The following is a 24,067-nucleotide window of genomic DNA, read 5'->3' as shown; positions in this document are numbered from 1 at the left end:
TTTTTAATAACTTCAGTCAATTTAAACTCAGTTTTCAATTTTTGCTTTAGAATGCTGATTATTTTCCTTAAATACTTCTTTTATCGTTTGTCTATCTAAACTGTAAAATACATTAAAATTTGCATGAATGGATTTTTTTATTGTTTAAGCGTAATGCATGTTTTTCAACAAACAAAAATACAACTTTATGCTAACCGCACTTGTTTCATTAATATACATTTCTCTCCTACTCCCAAAACAGACAATAAATAAGATACTTTTAAAGACATGTTTCTTAAATATGAGGCAACTGTTTTTAGGGAATTAAGATTTAGAAGTTAACTTCAAGAATAATAATTCAAAGAATTTTAAAACAACCACATATTTTTTTTAGAAAATGTATGTGCATGGTAAGATTTTCAGGACATGATTCACTTATATAATTTTCATTTTAAACAAACAGTTGATTTTTAAGCAGTTTAGCAAGTAAATGCAAAATTATTCATAAGTATAATAAACAAGACGAAACAAAAATACAAAACGAGCCATTAAAACCTCACTTAAAGCCGAAATTTCTTGAGGACAAAGTAATTTTTCTCTATTCTTTTAAATTTTAACTCCGAAAGTCCCGTAGGATTAAAATTCTGCTTCATATAAATGACTTCGAAGAAGGCTTTCCTTAAAATTTAATTAGCATTTTAGAACAAAGTAAAAGTTACAAAAGCCATTTAAATAAATGATAGTCAGTGAAAAACACATAACAAGATCCGAGATAAAGCCTCTGAGGATAGGTTCTACTAGATAATGCATTAATTTCACATTTACTCTTTCTCCAAAAGGGTTTCGTATAACACGAGAGCTCCAACTTAACGCTGTTGAGAATGCAATGAATATTTGTGCGGGATTTTAAACTTATAACTTAAACAAAAAGTTATAAGATTACGCATTATAAATATGTAGAAACATCTATGCAACTTTTCTTTTATTAGAGTTTGCTTAAATTTCTTTATCATTTAGTATAAAATATGGCCTTGTTACTCATCGAATTTAGTACTACAGAGTAAGCTTCTCAAGAGAGATCTTTCTAACTCTTTTTCTAAACTTTACTAAATTTAGGAAGCATAAATCATTACATTTTAAGAGTGTTTCGTGTTAGGTTTTCGTTTCTAGCAATGGTGTCTTGAATAATCCGTTTCAGTTTACTACAAACTCAGATCAGGATCCAAATATGACCATTGAGCGTGAACTTTATATTAAGCACTTTTCCCTGTCCAGACTATACTTGACGCCATTGATCTGACTGAAGACGGTGCGCTGTAAAATTCTATTTCTGCACCTATTGACTAAAGACATTTTTTTTTTTCATTGGGCTATCCTCAGAACAACAGTAAGACATCTTAGAGTTATTTTTGGAATTAGATGTTGTGTTGCTCTGAGGACACGATGTCGTGACGGAATAAGTTGTTTCTATATTCAGTAACTTACTACCCTAAAGCCAGGGTTAAGGCAGAAATACACGAAATACACCGCCAGCTCAGTCAATTCCAGCCGAGGACTGCAGTTTCGTGCTTATTAGCACTCATCAGCCCGGCATAGGAGTGACTGAGCTAGAGGTGGGAAAACTCTTAAGGAAGCCTAGAATGCCAAACAAACTAGTAGCTAATACAGAATTAGCACTGACCAGGGCTATATGGCAGTAACTTACTGAATATACCTGCCTTGTCTTCAATATTCGAGTTGAACCAAACCATTGTTTCGGTCACTCGTCTGGTCAGTGCTAATTCTGTATTAGCTGACAGTTTGTTTGGCACTCTAGGCTTCCTTAAGAGGTTTTCCACCTCCAACTCAATCACTCCTATGCCGGGCTGATGAGTGCTAATAAGCACCAAACTGCAGTCCTCGACTGGAATTGAATGAGTTGGCGGTGTATTTCATGTAAGATGTTTCTATACATACGCATTACTGCAATCAGACCAAGTTTGGCTTCATGTTACATTTCAACATGTGTTCAGGTGCATATTTTTGTGCTTATATATACAATATAATATAAGAAGTTTATATAAGAAATAATATATGAGAAAAATATGTATAATAAATTAAGATCTCGTCTTTGCCTGATTGCAATAAGAAGTAACTATCAAAAGAATATGTTTTACTTATTTTAACTGTAATACTGTAAGTAAAGAGGAAAGTCTGTGGTGGCTTTGGGATTATAGAGAAAAAAGACAATATATTTTTTCTTCTGAATTTAGTATTTATTATGTTGCTGGTAGAGTAAGATCAGAAATGACTCCATTTTTTTTAAACTTTAGCGCCATATTTGGTGCCTTAATTTACCCTACCTCAAAAGTTTGACAATTAACATAAATGAATATTTAGAATTTTCAAGTCAATATTTTTTTATGTTAACAAATTTCAATTACCTGATGTAATTCCTCACGTCTTGCTGAGATTTATTTCCAGGGGGCTGGTCCAAAACTAAAAAGAGTAAACTTATTAGTTTTTTATAAAACTACACATTATTTATACCAATGGCGTTGCTACGAGGGGGGGGGGAGAGTCCGCACCGGGTGAGTGCAATTGCAAGTTTTTGAACAACTTTAAACAAAAATGCATTTTTTAGACTACAAAATCTAATTTTCTGGGGAGAGATCACCGGACCCCCCCCCCCCCCCCTTAATTTGTCTTCTGTACATTAGTCCACTTAAAATTTCGTAATAACACAAATGTAGTTGTTTCTGAAAATTGCATGACTTTAATGTTTCCGGGTTTACATATATATATTTTTGGGGGTGGGGGGGGTTACAGGGGGAGGGGAATAACACCTCAAATTACCACCCCAGTTGTCAACCATGCTAGGTACGCTGTTAAAACCAGGGGTTCCAGACGAGAGAATATATTCCCCCTAAGGTGAAGGCATGGTACCGAAGGGTGCCAGGAAACGCAGCTGGGGTGCGAAAACAGCAGGCAATCGCAGAATGAATCGTTACGCATGCACGTTGACTTTGACATTCATTCAACCACTTCAATACGCCAGACGTAGGATCAGTAGCTCGATGTTACGTTCACGTTGAATTAAGTAAAATATTGGATTAAAACTCTTCTAGGATTAAAACTTTCGAGGATTCAACTCCAAAATAAAAAGTAAGTACAGCTTTTGACCACTTTGTAGCTTTCAGGGCTTTCAAACATAGTTAAAAGTATATTCAGTATATTACCGCCCATTAGCCAGGGTTAAAGCAGAAATACGTGAAATACACCGCCAGCTCAGTCATTTCCAAGCCGGGGACTGCAGTTTCGACTGAGAATGACTGAGCTGGCGGTGTATTTCACACAGTTAAAAGTGTTTTTGAAAGTACGTTTACTGCTTTTTATTGTTTAACGGTTACTGTATTGCTATTTCCAACATTCAAACCGATACTAAAAATATCTATCATTATTTTCTTGAGCACTCGATAAGCAACGGTTAACCATCACATTATTGACGAGCAGTAAGATAATAATCAACAAGTGAGATGAATTAATGAAAAAAAATGATTCTTGTGCTTCGTAGATTATAAAACAGAATAGCAAGCGGGAAAAAATGAACTAAAAAATAAAACTCGTTCCGTCTAGTTTTTTTTTTTTTTTTTCATTCAAGTGTTTGAATCATTTCCTGTTAGCGGTTATCTAATTGGGTGTTATTTTGTGAAGCCGATAATATAGCGTTAGAAATTTCTTTTGGTTTTTAAAAGTGGTGAAAAACTTCTAGTCTTTAAATTTAAATATGTTTGTGACGGCTCTTTGATATCAAGTAAAGGGGGTAGATATTTATTGTTTTATTTATTTTTAATATTACTGAAAAAAAAAACTCATCAATACGCAGAATTTTTTGACGCGTTTTTAACGGCCCCAGAGTTGTTATTTTCATTACTATTATTTATTTTATTAATTTAAAGAAAAGGATAAAAATTTCACTGGTCGGTAATTACTTTCATTTGCTTTTACCTGTCGTGGGTCAAAAGAGGATGAGAAACACTGAGTTAGAGCACGATCAGATGAATTAAAGCAACGCTTCTTAACTATGTTGAACACTCTGAAATATGATCAAATGCTGCAATTACAAGTTTTAATCTTTTCCAGTGCTTAATTCAATGTGAAAAATGTCCAAAACGTAGAATATCATGAATCAAAACTAGATATATGTAAAAAAAAGAACAACTACACAACTGCATTCAAAAACACACAAAATACCGAAGAGGGGGGAGTAGGATCTACAGTAGAAATCAGTAAGGGTGCCATTTTTCTCTCAGAAGGTTCTTTCTGGTCACCCCAGCTGCCTATCTTTTAGAAGGTGCCTGTTTTTCACCCAAATAAGAGGTGCCATTTCGGCTCCATATTGGGTGTCGCTGAACAAGCTTTTCACCCCTGAAAGGTGCCAAACGCAACCTGTAGTTTTAACAGTGTACGCCACTTTTTATGCATAATGTAGCTTTTTTTACGAAACAGAAGAAATATAATGATCCACTAAAATTAAATTAATAGCACCAAAATAGTTATTTATTGATTTTACTACAAGTTAAATAATGCTTACCAAGAGGTTGACTTCTGCAATTTCTAATGGTCCGTAAAGTTTGTGCAATCATATGCTATGAAATAAAAAGAAAGTATAATAATGCACTATCATTAATTTAAAAAATCTTTTTTATATACATAAAAAATCTATAGTTTGCATTAAACCAAATGTTTAATAGAATTATTTAACACCATAAACAATACCATTTGTATAGTTACCAGAATATACCAGAATGATTACACACCCACCATCAAACATGCATCCGACTCAAAAATAGTTATTTCTGAAGAATTTTGTCTCATTAACACGAGAATCACAAAATAGAAATGGAGATCACCTCTTGATTTAAAATTACAAAGCCAACTATGGTACTGAAATCTCACTAATATTCCCTTTTTTCTCGACACTTAGAAACATTTTTTTAAATAAAGGGTGTCCCAAAATTAACGCAAGATTTGAATTTGCCGCCATTTTTGCAATAAATGGTTGGCAACCCTGAAAAAAGAACAATTTGACAGCTGAGAGTTTAGGGTAATCAAAAATGGAGCGTTATACGATGCAATAACGCGCTTTCATTATTGAACAATTGTTTCAAAAATAATGAAAGTTGAGGCTGGTCAAGCAGTTACTGTTATTGGCGCTCGGTATCGCAACACGGTAATGCACGGGTGGTTGTGGGCTTGTTGACATAGACCTTTAAATTCAAATAGCCCCATAAGAAGAAATTTAAAAATGTTAAATCACACGATCTAAGGTGCCAATTCTGATCACCGAAATGAGAGAGTATGCGACCAGGAAATGCCTTCTGCAGTCATTGAAATGTTTCACTCTCTCTCTAAGCTGTATGGTACAATAACACCCAATTTTTACTAACCCTAAACTCTCAACTGTCAAATTGTTCTTTTTTCATGGTTGCCAACAATTTATGGAAAAAATGGTGGCAAATTCAAAGCTTGCGTTAATTTTGGGACACCCTTTACAAAGCACTTTTAACTATGCACTCAAAAGGAAAAAGCAACTTTTCTGGGTCAGAAAGTACAATTCAAGCATTCCTGTAATTTCCAATTATTTCAAGAGAATAACATCACAAACGAAGAAAAGTGCGGCTCAGGTCAGGCAGAGAATTTCTTATCATTATCTAGCTTTCAATCATAAATTTGAGTGCTGAAACATTCCGAAATAGAATAATTTACCATCACAAAACTTCACCTTATTTTTTGATATAAATGCTGTACTTAAAGGAAAAAAAACCCTATGTACGCGTCTAAAACTTTAAGCAATTGGCACTAAAGATAAATCCTTGTTCCTCTCCGGGATTTATTTGCTTGCTAATTTAATTAAAACTATTTAAATAAAAAGGTTTATCAGACTAATTTATGTTTCAAAAGACACCAGTTACTCTTGATAAAGAATACGCCTGTTTACTTAGCCCTGTTTTCGATTATTGGCATAGATGAGAGCAATGATAGGAAATACATTTCATGTTTGCTCCAGAGAAGCCATCATTCAAAATTTTCATTATAATTACTATTAATATTACTGTAGTAAGGCAACGAATATTTCTAATAATGTGTTTTATATTTAATCATTTAATGAAGAAATTACACGAAATTTGCTGTTTTCCATCCTAAACGAAAGAATAATTTTATTTTAGAATTTTAATTTTTCAGTGTTATGTTGTACCTTAAGATCAAGCAAATCATTTAATGAAATCTCGAAGTCTTAAGTGTTCTAGTTCCGGAGATATAAACAAAAGCAGACCTCATATTTTTCCGAGACAAACATGTCAAGTACAATAAAAGTGCTTAAAATGGGGCAGTTGAATATTTTAAAAATAACTTCTTGAAAACCATCGGCGTGGGAAAAGTAACATTCATCTTTGTAAATTTTAATGTTCAGTTTCCTTTTTTTAGTTAAACCACTAACCTCTCAACCTACTAATGAAGTGACAACTGTAGGTAAGACCGCAATTCATAGTAAAGGGTGTCCCAAAATTAACGCAAGATTTGAATTTGCCACAATTTTTGCTATGAATTGTTGGCAGCCACGGAAAAAGAACAATTTGACAGCTGGGAGTTTAGGGTTAGTAAAAATGGAGTGTTATGCTATTATACAGCCAGCGAAACAATTCAATCACAACATGAGGAATTTTCTGTTCGTGTACTCTCTCGTTTCGGTGATATGAATTGTACCCTAAATCGTGTGATTTTACATCATTAGACTTCTCACTATGGGGTTATTTGAAGTCAAACGTCTATGTCAGCAATCCCACAACCACCTGCGCATTACCTAATTGCGATATCGAGCGCCAATAACAGTAAACTGCTTGACCCGCCCAAACATTCATTATTTTTCAAATAATTGTTCGATAATGAAAACGCATTATAGAATCGAAAACGCTCCATTTGTAATAAATAACCCTAGACCCTCAGCTGCCAAATTGTTCTTTTTTCAAGATTGCCCACAATTTATTGCAAAAATGGCGGAAAATTCAAATTTTGCGTTAATTTTGGGACACCCTTTATAAATGAATGACTTCCTAATCACTTTGAACCATTAATTCACAATGACGTCTGGAAGATATCATTCATTCCTTGTGTACACTTTGGGGTTCAGTTTCTTATACTAACTATTACGAACCCCTTGACGTAAAAATAAAACAAAAATATAAATTACAGTCGAGCCCGCTTATTGGAATATCGGTTAAAAGAATACCCCGCTTAATATAATACATTTTCAATGTACCAAACCAATGTAATGTGTTATTTTGATCCCGCTTAATTGAATATCCCACTTATTAGAATATTTTTTGTGGCAAAAAGGCTATTCCATTAAGCGTGTTCGACTGTATGTTACAAGTATGTCTACACTACGTCTGAAAGACGTCATTCATTCCTTTATGTTATAGACTTTGTTGACTTCGAGAGAATGTCAAACGCCACAGAAGACTTACAGCTCTAAATCGATGCTCGTTTCACAGGCTATTATAGTCCATAGGACGACTAAAAGACGTCTTGGTGTGTCTAACTGTGAACGTGAAATTCACAGTTCGACACACCAAATTACATCCCAAAAACACTCAAATTGCATGCCAAGCTAGTGAAATGTCTACTCTACCATTTTTTCAAAATTCACTAGGCCCTCCATGTAGGTCTTGTTGCCCTCGTGCGAGAAGGTCATGTCCTTCAGGAGCAAGGGCATGAACGGGATGATGGGGGGAACCATTTTTGCCACCGTCAATCGATATCTTCGATGATTTCTGAAAAAGAAATATATCTCCAGTAAATTTCAAAAAATCAAAAGTCTTTGAATAAACAAAATCTATAAAAAAAATAAATAAATAAATAAAAAAAAATTAAAAAAAAAATCCTTTTGAAATAAATGCCACCATATACAGGGTCCATTATGAAAGTAATGAGCATAATGTTATTGTGACGCGACGATAGATGGCAACACGGTGAAACCGGCTGGGGAAATGTGATGCGGGATATGCCCTTTCAATGCATCCAGTCGTCAGTTGCTTTCGAGCACTGTGAGCGGAGATAAGTGCCTCCGCTTGAAGTATGTTTTCAACTTTTGTAACATAACGCAATGGAGTGTTCGCTTGAACAATGATACACCATAAAGTTTTGCGTGAGGTTTGGAAAAAATGCAACCGAAACATTCCAGATGCTGCAAGAAGCCTTCAAGGACGATTGCATTTCAAGATCACAGTCTGAGAAGTGGCACAAGGCATTCAAAGAGAGCCAGGAGGAGGTTGCCGACGAACGCCGTTATGGATGTCCCCCCCCCCCCCCCCCGGTGATCCCTCACCACCTTCAGTCCCTACTTAGCTTCATGTGACTTCTTTTTGTTTCCGCGACTCAAGAGAGAGAGAGAGAAGAAAGGAAAACATTGGGGAACCTTGGGAAACATCCAACACCATGTTACAACGTTCCTGAGAGGCACAACCAGTTCTTGTACGTTTCTTATGTTCTTGTACGTTTCTTCTTGTTATGTGTAGTACGTTTCTTGGAAGAGTTTCAGGGTGCCTTTCAGGCGTAGCAAACACGTCTCCGTAAGTGTATTGATGCAGGAGGAATGTATTTTGAAGAATATTGAACATTTGTACAAATTACGATCAATAAATACATTTTGCCAGTAAATGCTCATTGCTTTCATAATGGACCCTGTATTATAATATCGTTTTTTGTTTCATCATTTTAAAGTAAGGGAGTGACTGAAACACCCTGCATGGAGAAAATGTATCTTACCTGGATGGATCGATTAGTGCTTCGAAATCAGCAAATGTACGTTTCAGCTTGTTCGGTAGTTTCTCCCAAGTCTGGCTCAACCGGCTAACAGCCACGTTGCTCAAGCCCATGACGATGGCGAAGAAGCTGTTCATGTTTTGGTACTCCCGACAGCTAAAAAAGAGAAAAAAAAAGTTGGAATTTAGAGACCTTGAATTTAAATTATGTTTTTCGCAATCACGAATTGCGATAGAACCCTACTCGTTGAGTTGTCCCTCCTGTTTCTACTAAAGGCTCTTATCGCATCCGTAATTTGAATCCAAGATGTCAAAATTCAAATGAATGCCAGGAGCTGTATGGTGGTTGTTATGTGCTGGATACTGGATGCTGTGTGCTAGAAACTGTTTTCGCGTAATAAGGATTACGTATAAAGCCAAGAAAGTATTTTAGAAATAATTCGATTAAGTATAGAAAAATAAAAACCAAAGGACATCAACTACCGTCAAGTGAGAACAATAAGCAATTTTGATGGCTAAAAAACCTAAACAATCATAAATAATCGCAAAAAACGTATTGTATGCGCTATCTAAAGTCGGTAGTGTTAATAAAAGCCAAAAATATTTCTAGATCATCGTTTCTCATTTTTTTTTAATGATTTTCTCGAAAGAGGTAAATTAAACAATTTTCAGATTGAATAACAGTCTAAAAAATGCTACAATAGAAAATAATAAAAAGAAATACAAAAAGAAAATATCTCTTTTAAATAAAAGTTATGTGTAAAAGCAAAGCAAATGAAATGACGTTTCATTAATAGAGAGTACCTAAACTAGAGGGTAAGCGTTGAAAAATGTTTGACAAACTGTCTAAAATATTTAACACTTGGGGACAAGTTGTGCAGAACAATTTACAGAATCCGATTTCTACAAAGATTCATTTGCTTCAGCTAGTTTCTTTACACTGAAAACCTTTTAATTGCTTTTTTTAAATTATTTTAATGTAATAGAACAAATGACAGACTGAATGAACTACGCTGACAAGTGTTGGAATGATTTGAATGAAGTTTTGTCGGAAGCGACCCATCCACTAAAAGTTTATTTTTTTGCTGGTAGTTAAATGTTTAATGTAAAAGAGAATTTCGTTTATATGTGCATTTCAAGTCAAACTTCTGAACTGTTGAGAACAATATCTCAACTTCTTCTACAGCTGCCAGTCCATAGTTGCCAATTTCATGAACTCAATGTTGTCTGTCAAGTACATTTTTTAAAGACTGAGGGAAGTACATACTAAAAATACTAGAAACATAATAACTCTGCATACACAAAAAGGTAGGGAACTAACAGTGAATATATTTTATTTAACGACCTTAATAAATTTACGTTTTTAACTTATTCTTAATGTAAACAATATTTTTCTGAAACACTACAGGAAATAAATGGCTCTATAAAGGGTTAGCCGTAAAGAAGCAGTAAAATTTTAAATTCTAATGATTAATATCCTAATTTTATTTTGATAGTTATGTAATTTGTAAGTTATTTTTAATTAAAAAAGAACCGACTTCAAAAAAATGAGGAATTAAAAAGCAAACAATAATTGATCATACGTACATATGATTTCCTACCTAAACCACATTTATTTTACAATTCCAATACTAAAATCAACTAAACATCCAATTATAAAGAAAAAACCCTGGTTTTAATAACTATGATAAACTATTTATTTTAATTCTTAACTAATCATATCGTTTAATTTTTAATCCATTTTTGCAGTCTGTGACTTCTATAAACTACTACCTAACTTAACTGAATAGGTTTAGTTTTAAAGACTATTTTCCCGTTTAGTTAAATTAGTGTTTAACTCACGATTCGGTGGGTTATGAGTTACGTTCGGTAATACAAAAGTTTTCAAAAATCGCGCTGTAAAAGCAAATAGGTACATTTTCTTATAATTATAGATCCCATATTTAACAGTTTTGAAATGGCGGGCTCTCTAGTAAAAGGTTACTAGTAAAACGCACCAGCAACATTTACTAATAGAAGCCTGTTGTATAAGGGAAGCAAAAGTATAAATTTCTTACGTCTGAAATTACTATCTAGAAAATACTTCAGTTATCACTAAACTCACATCAGGCCATATTTAACAGTAGAACTTGCCATATCTACCAGTAAAAGTTTACTAGTAAAACGCACCAGCAACATTTACTAATAGAAGCCTGTTGTATTAGGGTAAGCAAAAGTATCAATTTCTTACGTCTGAAATTACTATCTAGAAAATAATTCAGTTATCACTAAACCCGCATCAGGCCATATATAACAGCAGAAATTGCGACTTCTACCAATAAAAGGTACTAATAAAACGAGCCAGCAACATTTTAAATAAAAATCTGTTGTAAAAGAGTACGCAAGTATCAAATTTTTACGCATCAAATTACTGATTAAACGAGCTGATGTGTGCATCACATGACTTCATTTTACTCCAATTTAATGTCATTTCCCCATTATTTGCAATTTTAATGTGGTTCAATTGTTTACTTTCTAAATATCACCAACAGTAGCCAAATTAAAACCAAATTTTAAAAAAAAATTGCCAAATTTGTCGCCAAGTTGGCGACAAAACTCGGCGGACAAAATATTGGCGATATATCGCCAAGTGTCCGACAAATTATGACACCACTTGATTTTACATCGAAATTAACAATGATTCCCCCCCCCCCAAAAAAAGGGGTAAAAGGCTCCCTTAGAAACATCAGAATACAATTAAAAGGGAAGGTGCACAACTAGGCCCCATTAGGAGTCTATGTACGAAATTTCTAATTTTCTAGGACATACCGTTTTTGAGTTATACGAGATACATACCCACATGCGCACGTACATACAGACGTCACAAGAAAACTCATTGTATTTAACTCTGGGTCGACAAAATGGATATTTCGGGTGTCTGTAGGTTCTTAGGAACTTATCCACGTCTGGTCGAAAACAAAACTCAACATTCATTCGGGGGTGAGAAAAATGGAAATTAAGGCTGATTTTTGAGTAAAATTTTTTCTCGAATACAATACTTCCGTTTTTGTAAAAGGAAGTAAAAATACTCAAATTATCACTTAACTCAGAGGTTCTCAAACTGGGTGTCGCGGTACCCTGGGGTGCCGTAAGAAGAGACAACAGGTGCCGCAAAGTGATCATATTATCAATATACATTTAAAGTGGGTGTGCAAAATAAGGTCATATAGATCAAAGAGGTCAACCTCCCATTGTTTAAAGCAGAAAAATGTCGTTGTATACCGTCATTTTTTCTTTGGATTTGATAATCTAAAAAACTATACCGTTGGTCAATAAGGCCATGCTTGCCTTATTTTTACTCCGGTGCTTTTATAATAATACACTGGAGTATCAGGTAGAGGATAGAATCCTGTGCTACATATGCTGCACATATGTAAAGCAGATACAAAACACAGAAAATAACTATTATCAGTTACCCTAAATGTGACGTCTCTTTTTCGTTTAAGTAAATATGAAATCTTTGGTAATGCTTTTGAAGTTATCAAATGTGGTTTAATGTGTATGTTTTTATATTGCTATTAAAGATTTTTTTTAATTCTTGCTAGTTTGATAATATTTTTTTGGCGTTTTTTTTTAAAATTCTTATTTGTTTAGTAATATTTTTTGGCGTTTTTTTTTTTCTTAAACTTTGCGCAAAGTAATTCTTCACCACAGTTTTTCTTATAAGGAACCCATGTTTCTAATGAGGCTAAACCGTCTTTCTTTCTTAAAACTGCTGAAAATCAGAATCATCTGACGACCAAACGGCACGACTTTGAGGGTCACGGATTTAGTCAAAGCTCTAGCTATAGGTCCATTCCCACTAGATATGAGCGCAGGTAAAACGGTTTGACTGCATAGACCCTAGTTTCTCTGCAACGGGGGTCCAAATTTGCTAGTTTGGTCTCAGAAATGCAATGGCGTTTCCATTGGAATTTCAGAATTCCACACTATGTTCGATCTCCCAACACCTTTGGTATCTTTTTTTAGTAAATTAAGTATAAGGGATAACACGTACTTATTTATGGGCATTATCTAAGTTATTTGAAAAGTCGAAACGATTTTGTACTTTTGTGTGCCATGCGCAACAAATCAGAGCTTTTTCTCTTCTACCATTTTCTGCTTATCAATATGGGATACCTTTGATAGCAGACGATAAATATCCAGCTAAAGTAAATGTTTTTATTAGCAAACGATAAATACTTTTTACCTAGCAGACGATTAATATAAAACGAAAATAATAGTTCCATTTGCAATCGATAAATATCCTGTAACTATGTTATTTTGGCATTCAAGTTAGTAAAATTAAAAGTAGTAGCCAATTTGAACTTGAGAACCGTTTATTAAAAATTAGTATTCAACCTAATTAATTTAAAGGTAAGCATGCAAACGGCTCATACTGCAGTACAATAGTAGAAAAAGGCGATAAAAATAATAATTTTAAAGGTAACTCTATTGCATTTCTGGGTCCAATTCATCAACTTTGGACCTTCGTTGCAGTCAAACTAAGGCCTATGCAGTCAAACCGCTATACCTGAGCTCATATCTAGTCGAAATTGGCTTTTCTCTAGAATTCTGTCCAAATCCGTGACCCTCAAGGTCGTGCAAAAGCTGGAGCCAATTCAATCATAAATGAGAGAGATACTTGGTTATGAACCTTAGAGTGGCCTTATTTGCTGCACGTATCTTAAATAATATAGATGGACTAGATTGCCGCGAGAAAGTTCTAAACCTTCAAAGGGTACCGCGAGTCGAAAAAATTTGAGAACATCCAACTTTACTCATATCAGGCCATATATAACAGTAGAAATTGCTCACCAGCAGCATTATAATTAACGTCTTTTACTAGAATTTGCAAGTATCAAATTCTTAAGCCTCAAATTACTATACAGTCGTCCCTCGCTACTTTCGCGGCTTCACTACATCGCGGTTTTTTTGTTTTGTTTTTTTGTTTTTTGTTTTTTTCAATATAGTAATTAGCTTTTTTTATGCGCTCGTGTAAACTGTTTCCTACATAAGAATAACAAAGTATGTCTTTTAAGTAAGGTAAGCTCTTCTGAGGGCTGTAGTTGTACTAGTTGAGGGAGTGGAGGTATAAAATCGTCGAAGAAAGAGTTAAGAATCGCTATCTCATTTTAATCGTTAAACATTGACTGAAAAATACAAATCACTGAATTATTGCATCTGTAATTGTAAATGGTGTTCAACAATGTATACTAGACTTTTAAGTTGTATACGTGATACCTTAAATGAGGATAAATGTAGAGGAAGAACGGGGGCACATACGGTCACTAACTGGCAATTAATTCATCATCGAACAAGTTGAGCTATTTTCATAGATTAGTAGAAGTGTGTACGAACTGCGTGTGTGTGTGTAGTTTAATTCTCAATAATTAAAAATGTGATACCTATTACGTCTAACATATCTCATTTTCTCATATTTTGTGCAATTTTTTTAAGTAATGCAAATGTAATTGTGGCTACGTTTCATGTCTAAGGGGGCTCTACCTATGTTAAAAACCTACTTAAATTGTCTAAAGTAAGTTTTATGCGCTCCAATGAGGAAAATATATGGTTTATAAATATAGAATCCTACTTCGTGGATATTCAATCATTGCGGTAAAGTCTGGAACGAATTAACCGTGATAAACGAGGGTTGACTGTATAAGAAACTCTAAGTTTTCTCTAAACCCACATTAATCCATTTAGAGAGTACACACAAGCAGTATAAGCACAAACGAAAGGAAATATATAGACTCCACTCGAGAGTTATCACCTCAATCGCGAAAATAAACCAATCGAAAACACTAATGGAAAGCCTAAAATTATGTTTGAAAGAAAAACAGATGTTTTATCTTTTAATGGATTTTTAGAGCATCAAAGGCAACTAGAAAACGTACATTACCGCAGATTTGAAGAAATATAATAGAAGCTGAAAGCAACGCTATTGCGAATGGCGGGAAAAAATAGTTCCAAATGTTATAATCATTTGAAACAAATGGACGAACTGTCATTATCAATCTCGCTTTGAAGATTGTTTTTGCGTTAGATAAAGAAATGAACCTTCCGGATAGCAAGCTTAATAGATTTCCCATTTTAGATTTTGGAAATAGTTTTTGTTTTCCATCGGAGTTTGACTTAATATAGACACATGCCAGGAATGAAAAACTCTACAAAGAAATTCCTTCTGCTGCAAGGTCGGCATATTTCGGAGAAAGGGATATTAATGGATTTGTAAATAACATTTCAAATGAAACTATTTTTTTTTTTTTTTTTTTTTGACAATGTAAGAAGTATTATATTTTATTCAATAAAAGGAGTTTTATCATTCGTGACGGAATTTAAAAAAAAATGAAAATGAATAGCAATTTCGAAAAATTTGTTTGGTAGTATAGTGTTCAATTTTTGCCTAATTTAAAACACAATTGCTCAATATGTAGAGGAATAAATAAAATTAGTCAACGTCTATAACAGAACAAAGTAAAGCATTGAAATTAGTTTAAAACTCAGCCAACTGCAGTTTCGAGTCTATTAAAAGGAAGCCTCTTAACCAGTGCATAAAAAGAAAGAATGGTTCACAAGCAGTCGTTTACGCACTGAGGAAGAGGTTTGTTTCTAAAAATCTCAAAATAGCTGTTTGCTGAGTTTTAAACTTTTTATTAAAGCTTATTTCTCAGTTTACTTTCTCCGTCCTAATCCCTGTGTTTTGCTTTCGGTTTTAAATTGTTGCCAAAACGGAAAGAATGAATAAATTAATATATATGAAGTAAACAAGTAATATATGTGTGTGTACATATGTGTGTACATATATGTGTGTAAATATGTATGTTCCCTACACAAATCCACAGTTTACGTAGGATCTCGAACAAAATTTGGCAGGGAGATACTTGCGCACCGGAGAAGGGGTTTTCGAAAGCCACAAAAGTACCATATCGTTTGAATTTTAATTTTATTGCCCAAAACTAGAACTCGAGCAACCATATATTTATGAACGTTTTTAAAATATTTTTTTCCACTACATTTGTTCAAAAGTGCTTTTCAATTCGAGCATACAAATCGGCAAAATCGCAAAAAGATTATTAGCAAAAAAATAAATAAATAAAGCTATGATCTCTTTATGTACAATACGTTAATATTAAAACAGAAGTCAATATCGTTTTTTTTCTTTCAAAGAAGGATAGGTAACAAGTAAATATTTTTTTTAATTTGGAAAAGTCACACGTCAAATAAATTTTAAAACGTTAAAACTTTAAAATAAAATATAAAAAATGTTTTTATATTGTGTCTGCTTCCACAAACTTTGTTCGCACTAAAAGGTATGAAATAAAATTAGTATATGCTTTCTTGATTTCAGCACTCAAAACTTGAATTTGATCTTAATATCTTTCTATTAATTCTATAAATCAGCCAATGAAATTAAAATTAAAAATTTGAGAGAAGAAACAAGCAGTATACAGCTCTGTACAGATAGGTTTTACAGTACCGCCTGTATTTCTTATCCTCTTAATATTTAATTTAAATGAAATAAGGTCACCCGTAACAGACAAGGGTCCAGTAGCAGACAGTCATAAGTTTGGGTTTAAATAAAAAGTCTTTTAAGTGTAATGTAAATGTGATGTTGTTGTGGTCATGAACACAGTGCAACAATAAATTTAGGAAGAAATAATTTTAGAATTAGTTCGTCATGGCATGGTGAGTATATCCTAAAAAGTTCCCTAAGTTTGTATCAAAAAGATGACCGCCTAGTACTTTTTGTTTTCCTTATAACTTGGTCAAAAATAAAGATTTTTCCTTTCTAAAATATTATGTATGCTCTCAAAATAATACTGTTTCGATATATATCCTAAAATCTATATATATAAAAAATGAATGTTTGTCTGTATGTCATCCATGAACTCAAAAACTACCCGGCAGATTTGGCTGAAACTTTCACCGTTTGTTATTTTTGGTACTGGGAATGTTTATAGACCAGTTCGAAAAAAATCCGATAGATAGTTCCTTTTTTATTCCAATTTAAGTCACAATCCATTGGATAAATACGAATAAAATTATCGGCTGCAGAAATTAATTCGCGTGAAAGATCTCATCGATAAGAAGTTAGCTGTTGCCATTTTTCTCGAGTTTGAACAAATAAATTCTTTCTTTATTGTTTTATGGCTTTTCATGCAACGGGGGGATTTAAAACTTTTTGTATTTGATATTTTTAGCGATTGATTGATCTTGCAAACTGCGTGAGTACAAAATTTGAGTATATTCACGGCTTCACTTGATACCTGGACCGATTATTATGAAAATTGCTATATATATATGTATTTTTCCACGGAGAAGGTGCATAATATGCTCATTGAAGCCACTCGCCACCAGGTGGCACTGCAGAGTAGCAACTTCTGCCCCGTTCAACCGATTGTCATGAAAATCAGTGTAATGATGTATTTTTTTGTTGGCGTAGCAACGCGCGTCGGGTACAGCTAGTAACCAATAAAAAGTTCAAACAATTGTTGAAAAATAATTTTAAGAGTCTAAATTCATTAACATGCTCAGAAAATTGAGTTAACCTGAGAGCGATGTCCTAAGCATGTCTGTGACTGTTGCCGTATCAACTTAAGTTTTTGAGTGTTGCAATCAAGAAATGGTACAGTTATTTATTTCATACATTTTAGTGCGTATTAAACTTATAGTCTTCAAAGACTTAAAAAAGTTATATTTTATTAATGCATTTATATATATATATATATATATATATATATATATATATTTGTACTGTTCCACACTTTTGCTTATTTTACTCCTTTCTTAGTACAAAGTTTTTCAACTACTTTTTACATGTGTAGAGGAATGTAGTGCAAAGTAAGATAGTTAGTATGAAATAACCTTTTCAAAATGAACAAATCGGAAACTTGTTTTAAAAAAAACTACTTAAAGAGAAAACAAAGTGTTTTATATCAGACACTTAATATAACACTTTATTGAAATATTATCATTCTTAGTCACAATAAATTTCCACCTCAAAAAAAAGAAAAAAAAATCTAATTTTACATTTTCTATTTAAATATTCTTCTTAAATTACCTTATTCATAACTTAATTTTTAATTTAAACTGTTTGAAACATTTCTTTCAAAAATGCATTCTTAACGAATATAATCAAAAATGTCATGGTATTTATATTTAGAAAGCTTTAAAAGTTATAAAACACGTGTTAGACAAATTTAATTTTACAAAATCTTTTACTAAACTATACTTGCAAAAGTCTACACATTAATCAGTTATTTCCAAATACATTTATTTCAGGAGTTGTTAGATATGAATCGATCAATAGAATAATGATTCTTCCTTTAATTTATCCAAATAAATACTCTTCAGCAAATATTTGAATGCAAAGAGAACGAGGAAAATTCTCCCCTCCCTTTGGCAAGAGCAATCCAGTGGTACCTCCTGAGAAATGTAACCCGATTAGAACGGTCTTGTGTAAGCTCTACAAACAAACTAAATATATTTCTTGGAAGTTTGCTAGCAGTACGATAAATTCGGTGGATACTAAAGTACTTGCGAGAAATTAAGGAGAAATTATATTCGAATTTTTTCCCGAATTCAAAGAGTAATTATCTAAGAACATGGACATAAAAATGCAGTTAGTTGATTTCCTTTAAATTGTATGTTCTAAAATGGATACCTTTTGTCAAAATGCGTATTCTATATAGAACTCTAAGAGAAGTTTTGAAATGTAAATCTAATCAGTTCTATTGAGAAGTATTATAGCTGTAGGAAACTCCTCGGATGCACCCTGATCATATTGGTAAGCATGATATAGAACTTATTGATACAAGACTAATTCAAATCACTAGATGCGAGTTCAACTTTATTACAATGCCCGCCGTCCAACACAACATGGCACTCTGGCGCCACTTGCCAGTTTAATTAACTTAATAAAAAAAATTACATACACATATTACAATAAAATAAAGTATTGAATAATCTGTACTAATAATAAAGCAGAAATCTCTCCGTCCGGAGGATGTCTGGATCTCTGTGACGAGCATAGTGCCAAGACCGTTCGACCGATTGTCATATATTTGGCACAAAGTTAGTTTGTAGCATGGGGGTGTGCACCTCGAAGCGATTTTTCGAAAATTCGATGTGGTTCTTTTCCTATTCCAATTTTAAGAACAAAAATATCGTAAGATGGACGAGTAAATTACGAAATTATCATAACGTGGAACCGTAACATGGGCACAAGCCAATTGGCGAGATACGAAATTATCATAACGTGGAACCGTAACATGGGTACAAGCCAATTGGCGAGAAAATTCACCATACATTATTTGTAAATATACAGGCGAACCAAAAGACCTTTTATTTTTTTCTATTACGGGCAAAGCCGTGCGAGTACCACTAGCTAAAAATAAGAAAACAGTTCAAAGTTCCTTTTTTTTCGTTTCACAACAACAGCATTAGGGTGGAGCTTAAAAGCTGTGGGGAAAAAAATCTGATATTTTTTCATGCCGCACCCTTTTATTTGGTTCCATTTACCATAAAAAAGATCCATGAAAAGTTTGGACAATGTACTAAAATAATTAGAGGTAGCTCAAAGGCTTCAAAAGTTCGAAAATACAGCGGAAATAACGATTTCTCGAAACGTAATAAAAGCCTTTGAAATTATCTCGTTAATTTCTAAGTTTTTACACATTATTTTATGCATCGACTGTTTATTTGAAATTAAGAATGTATTTTCTTCCCAAAAACTAAAACTTTTGACTCTGCTAGCAGGATACTATCTCTTTAAATAGCTGGAAATAGGAATTGCTATTGGTTTTCATTACGGGTAAACCCTCTGTCTTTCGTAAGAGCAATTTTGCATTTGGTATGATCATTTCCTACTTCTAGGGATTTAATTATATCCTTTCTGTTTAAAGTCATAATTCTTTATCCGTTAAGTGTTCTAGATTGCATTCAAGATATTCAACTTGAAATTTTAACAATTGATACAATATTCTCGCAAACTAAAATAATACTGTAAATGTAGGTTTTGAAAGTATTTAACTCCTAGTAAAATTTTAAGGTTTCAAATAAATTTATCTACTTTAGTAACTTGTACTTCGCACTCCTTAAGCGGAAGAAAACACATTCAGAGAGTTATTCAAATATAATAAATTGTTGTACACTTACTTCTGCCTACATTTATCTATGCAAATTGATAAAAACAATATAGTTATATTAATTTTGTTTATTATTTTCAATTAATCAACTAGCTTATTATTTATAATGAAAACTAAAATAATAATGCAAATGTAGGTTTTTAAAGTACACTCTGTAACAAAAAAAAATCGACGCACCAAAAAGCAATCATCCGATTGCTTTGAAATTTTGTATGCATTAGTGTTTTGACTAGATATGCAAATGATTAAAATTTAGTGCCCAATGAATGAATAGTTTGATCTCCAGCGCATCAAGCAGATGTATATAAAGAGCAGTTCTTCAAGAGTTGTTAAAACTTTCGGTTTGATTGCGACTCAGATTACCTTTCAACAACTTAAAAATTCCTCGCCGCATGGTTCGGGTTCATTACGAGCAACTGTCAGAGTTTAAAAGAGGTCGTATCATAGGATTGAAAGAGACCGGTTGGTCGAATCGGAGAATCGCTCGTCATTTGAGTCGAAGCGATGCGGCGATTCGAAGATGCTGGCAAGGATGGGTGGAAAATGGCAGAGTTTAGCGTCAGGATGGTAGCGGTCGACCTAGGGTCACAACAGATCGTGATGGCAGAGTGATTGTCCGATCAGGTGTCACAGCACTTTCTTCATCTCTATGAACCATCAGACATCCAACCCAAACACCAGTGTCCATCATGACCATTTACAGACAACGAAATCTACGCTCACGTCGACCGTTACGCCACCTGCCACTGACGCCTACACACTGCCGAGCCAGATTACAATGGTGCATGGCTCGATCAAGTTGGAATGGTGCCGACTGGGGACGTATAGTCTTTAGCGACGAATCCTGCTTCCAACTGTGTCATGACGATCATCGAAGACGTGTTTGGAGACACCCAGGGCAGAGGGGGGATCCTGGTTTCACTTTTACACGCTACACTGGCCCTCAACAAGGCATCATGGTCTGGGGTCCCATTTTCTTTGACAACTGGACCCCTTTAGTCGTAATTGGAGGTACACTTAATTCACAGTGGTACGTCGACGACATCCTAAGACCTATGTTGCTGTCAATTCTTTTGCAGTACCCTCGGCTGGTTTTCAGCAGGACAATGCCAGATAACATACGGCACTTGTTGCTGTGAACTGTATGCAAGCTTGTCAAAATCTTCCGTGGCCTGCCACATCGCCAGATCTCTCTCTCATCGAGCATGTCTGGGATATGATGGGATGGCGATTACACCTGGCAAGGAATGTTGATAACCTCGTCCGACAATTGGAGCGAATTTTGCCAGAAATGCCGCAGGACACCCTCCGGGAGCTTTATCGGTGTTTCCCACGTCGTGCTTCATCTTGTATCTAGGCTAGAGGCGGGTCAATACCTTATTGAACTTGTTAATGTAACTCTGACATAAATTATTCAATTCTTCTGAGAATTTAATCATTTAATATTCTGTGCACTGTCTTCCTATCCACCAATTTTCGTCTCATTCGGATCACTCCTTCTTGGTGCGTCGATTTTTTTGTTGCAGAGTGTATCTTAACTCTTAATAAAATGTTAAGGTTTCAAATAAATTTATCTACTTTAGTAACTTGTTCTTCGCGCTCCTTAAGCGGAAGGAAAAAAAAAAACATACAGAGCTATTCAAACATAATAAACTGTTGTACACTTACTTCTGCCAACATTTATCTATGCAAATTGATCAAAATAATATAGTTATAAATTTTTTTGTTATTTTAAATTAATCACCTTCTTATTATTTATAATAATAGTGTGGACAAAAAATAACATTCAATAGACATTTTGTAAACGATTTAAATCCAGAGTTTAAGCTCCGGCGGTCTTCCGACAGCTAGTTTTAAATCCCTCTTTTATCCGGAATTTTCGATTTACCGTAGGTGGTTTGTTCCGGATTATTTTGGTTTCATCGTAGCTCTAGTGTACTTAATTTTGTGACAATTTTGCTGCACTAAATTAATTTTTTTAGCACTTATTTTTCAATAGCTCATACGTAGCAGAAAATATCATGCTAGAAACTCTTCATCGCGAATCAAAAACCTCTTATTTGCCTATTTTCATTCATTATTCGAAAAAAACAAATACTTGGGTTGTTTCATTCAGTCAAAAGTACTAGTTTTAGTTACTGAAATTAGCAGAATGGGCAAAAAACAAAAAACATGAAGCCTGAAAAATTGTTATTTTTGATTTAATTTTTTTAAACGTCCGATTTTGAAAACAAGGCGTGGTCTTTATGATGGAACCAAGGGTGGAACTTTTGCGCACTACTTCATTGCCGTGCTAAATGTTTACGCTTTGCTGTCAACCGCGTTGCCAAATTACGATGATTTGCGGTGCGCGCTAATGGCATCAGTGAATGGTATTTCATCACTTGTGATGTCATGTGCAAAAAAGTAAAAATTAAATTTAAATTTGCGCATCGGTTAAAATAATTGTTAAAAAATATTAAATTTAGTCAAATTATTTAAAAAATGGTTAGATCCTATATTTTTAAGCATGCTCTTTCAGAAAAAAATACTTTTAAGATTTCGGAAACAACCCCATTGTGTTTCAATCTTTTGCTATGCTCAATGAGCACAAAGCCCTCAAAACTTTTAAGGATCGTCAACAAATGAAGTAAAATGCTGATGAGAATTTTAATGGTGATGAGGGTTGATGTGACAGTTTCAGACAAGATGAGACACGAAGTTTGGTATCTGCTGTCGAAAAAAAACCATTTTTATAATAATAAGTATCAATGAATATATATTACAAAATAATGACATTCTATCACAATAATTAACTTTTAGCTGATAAAATATACTGACTTGCCAACCGGGGGGGGGGGGGGGATTTTGTATTGTATTTTTTACGCTATTGAATGTTTCAATGCGAGTTAATGTTTTTTTTTTCTGGAGTCAAACAGTCCAATAATTGTTCTGTGTAAAATTTTTACTACTTGTGTAAAATTAATTTGTAAATATTACTGTTAATACATATTTGTGTTTGTACTCCATACTAAACCAATTAAAAAACACTGCGGACAGTGCCTTTGGCGCTCTTTAGTGTTGAATTTAATACTAACTCATGTTGAACTATAGTCAAGATTTTCTTAATATTTTGTTATGACGTTTGTAATTTATGTTTTATAATTTGTAAGTTTTTTAACTTTACTTTTTAATTTTGCTTACTGTTATGTGTGTGTATTTTGTTTGTTAATAAATTTTATCTTTATCTTAAGTCATCCAGCCTGACATGGGACATAGGACATAAGACGGAGATGATGGAAAAAAAAAAAGTGTCACACACTGTTAAAAATTCAGGAAACTTTTATGGTAAATATTACTGTAAAATGGAGCGTTACAGAAAAAAATTACAGTGAATTGTACCGAAAGAAAGATTATAGTGACAACGGATACACCACGTGACTTACAGTGCGAAGCTCATAACACCTCACTCGATGTGTCACAACTGGTACAGTGGTCAGCAACTCCGCCTGCCAATACGAAGGTTCCGAGATCAAACCTGCTGCATGCATGTTGCGTTTTCAAACTCCCGTGTATTTTATCGTAATATTTTGCAGGAAAATAGGATTTTACGGTAAAAGTTACTGGCATCATTGATGCCAGTAATTGTTACGACAAAATTTTATGATTTGCGACAAAAGGGGACAGGGTCCAACATGTTGAAGTAAAAAGTGGGATACCGTTTCTGTAACTCAGAGCCAGAAGAACGTAAGCACACATTACGGTAATTTTATATTAGAGAGAAAAATCGTTTTTCCCTACGGCGCACAGTCTGGCGAAAACGCCAAAAAGCGCTTATAAATGGGTTTTTTCTATATTAAACCAATTGAGTACTAATAAATTCGCACAGGCCTACCTCTTAGGTACCCAGAACTAGAATTTCATAGCTCTTCGCCACTACAAACATGAAAGAAGCCTTTAGAAAGTTGAAAAACCCCATGAGTGCGGGAATTTACAAAAATAGCTTTTAAGCAGTCTATAATTTTTGTTTATTAAAGGCGGATATATTTAATTTCTCTCGTGTCCAACGGGAAAGTAACAGACGAAAAAGTGAGTATTCGAATTCTCAAATCGAAAATCGGTTTTGATCAGCAC

General features: G+C 33.8%; 1 protein-coding gene across 2 annotated transcripts in view; it reads right to left on the bottom strand.

Annotated features, from left to right (window-relative positions):
* The window catches only part of LOC129227930 (rap guanine nucleotide exchange factor 4-like), a 196,090-nt gene that overhangs the window by 3,327 nt on the left and 168,696 nt on the right, over nt 1-24,067 (bottom strand). For both annotated transcript variants that reach the window (XM_054862554.1, XM_054862561.1), the window contains 4 exons: nt 8,788-8,940; nt 7,652-7,793; nt 4,553-4,607; nt 2,403-2,457 (listed from right to left, as the gene is read on the bottom strand). In XM_054862554.1, coding sequence (XP_054718529.1) covers nt 2,403-2,457; nt 4,553-4,607; nt 7,652-7,793; nt 8,788-8,940 — 405 coding nt within the window. The remainder of the gene's footprint in view (nt 1-2,402; nt 2,458-4,552; nt 4,608-7,651; nt 7,794-8,787; nt 8,941-24,067) is intronic.

The sequence above is a fragment of the Uloborus diversus genome, chromosome 1, assembly GCF_026930045.1.
Source record: "Uloborus diversus isolate 005 chromosome 1, Udiv.v.3.1, whole genome shotgun sequence".
Lineage (NCBI taxonomy): Eukaryota > Metazoa > Arthropoda > Arachnida > Araneae > Uloboridae > Uloborus > Uloborus diversus.
This window is presented reverse-complemented; position numbering and strand designations above follow the sequence as displayed.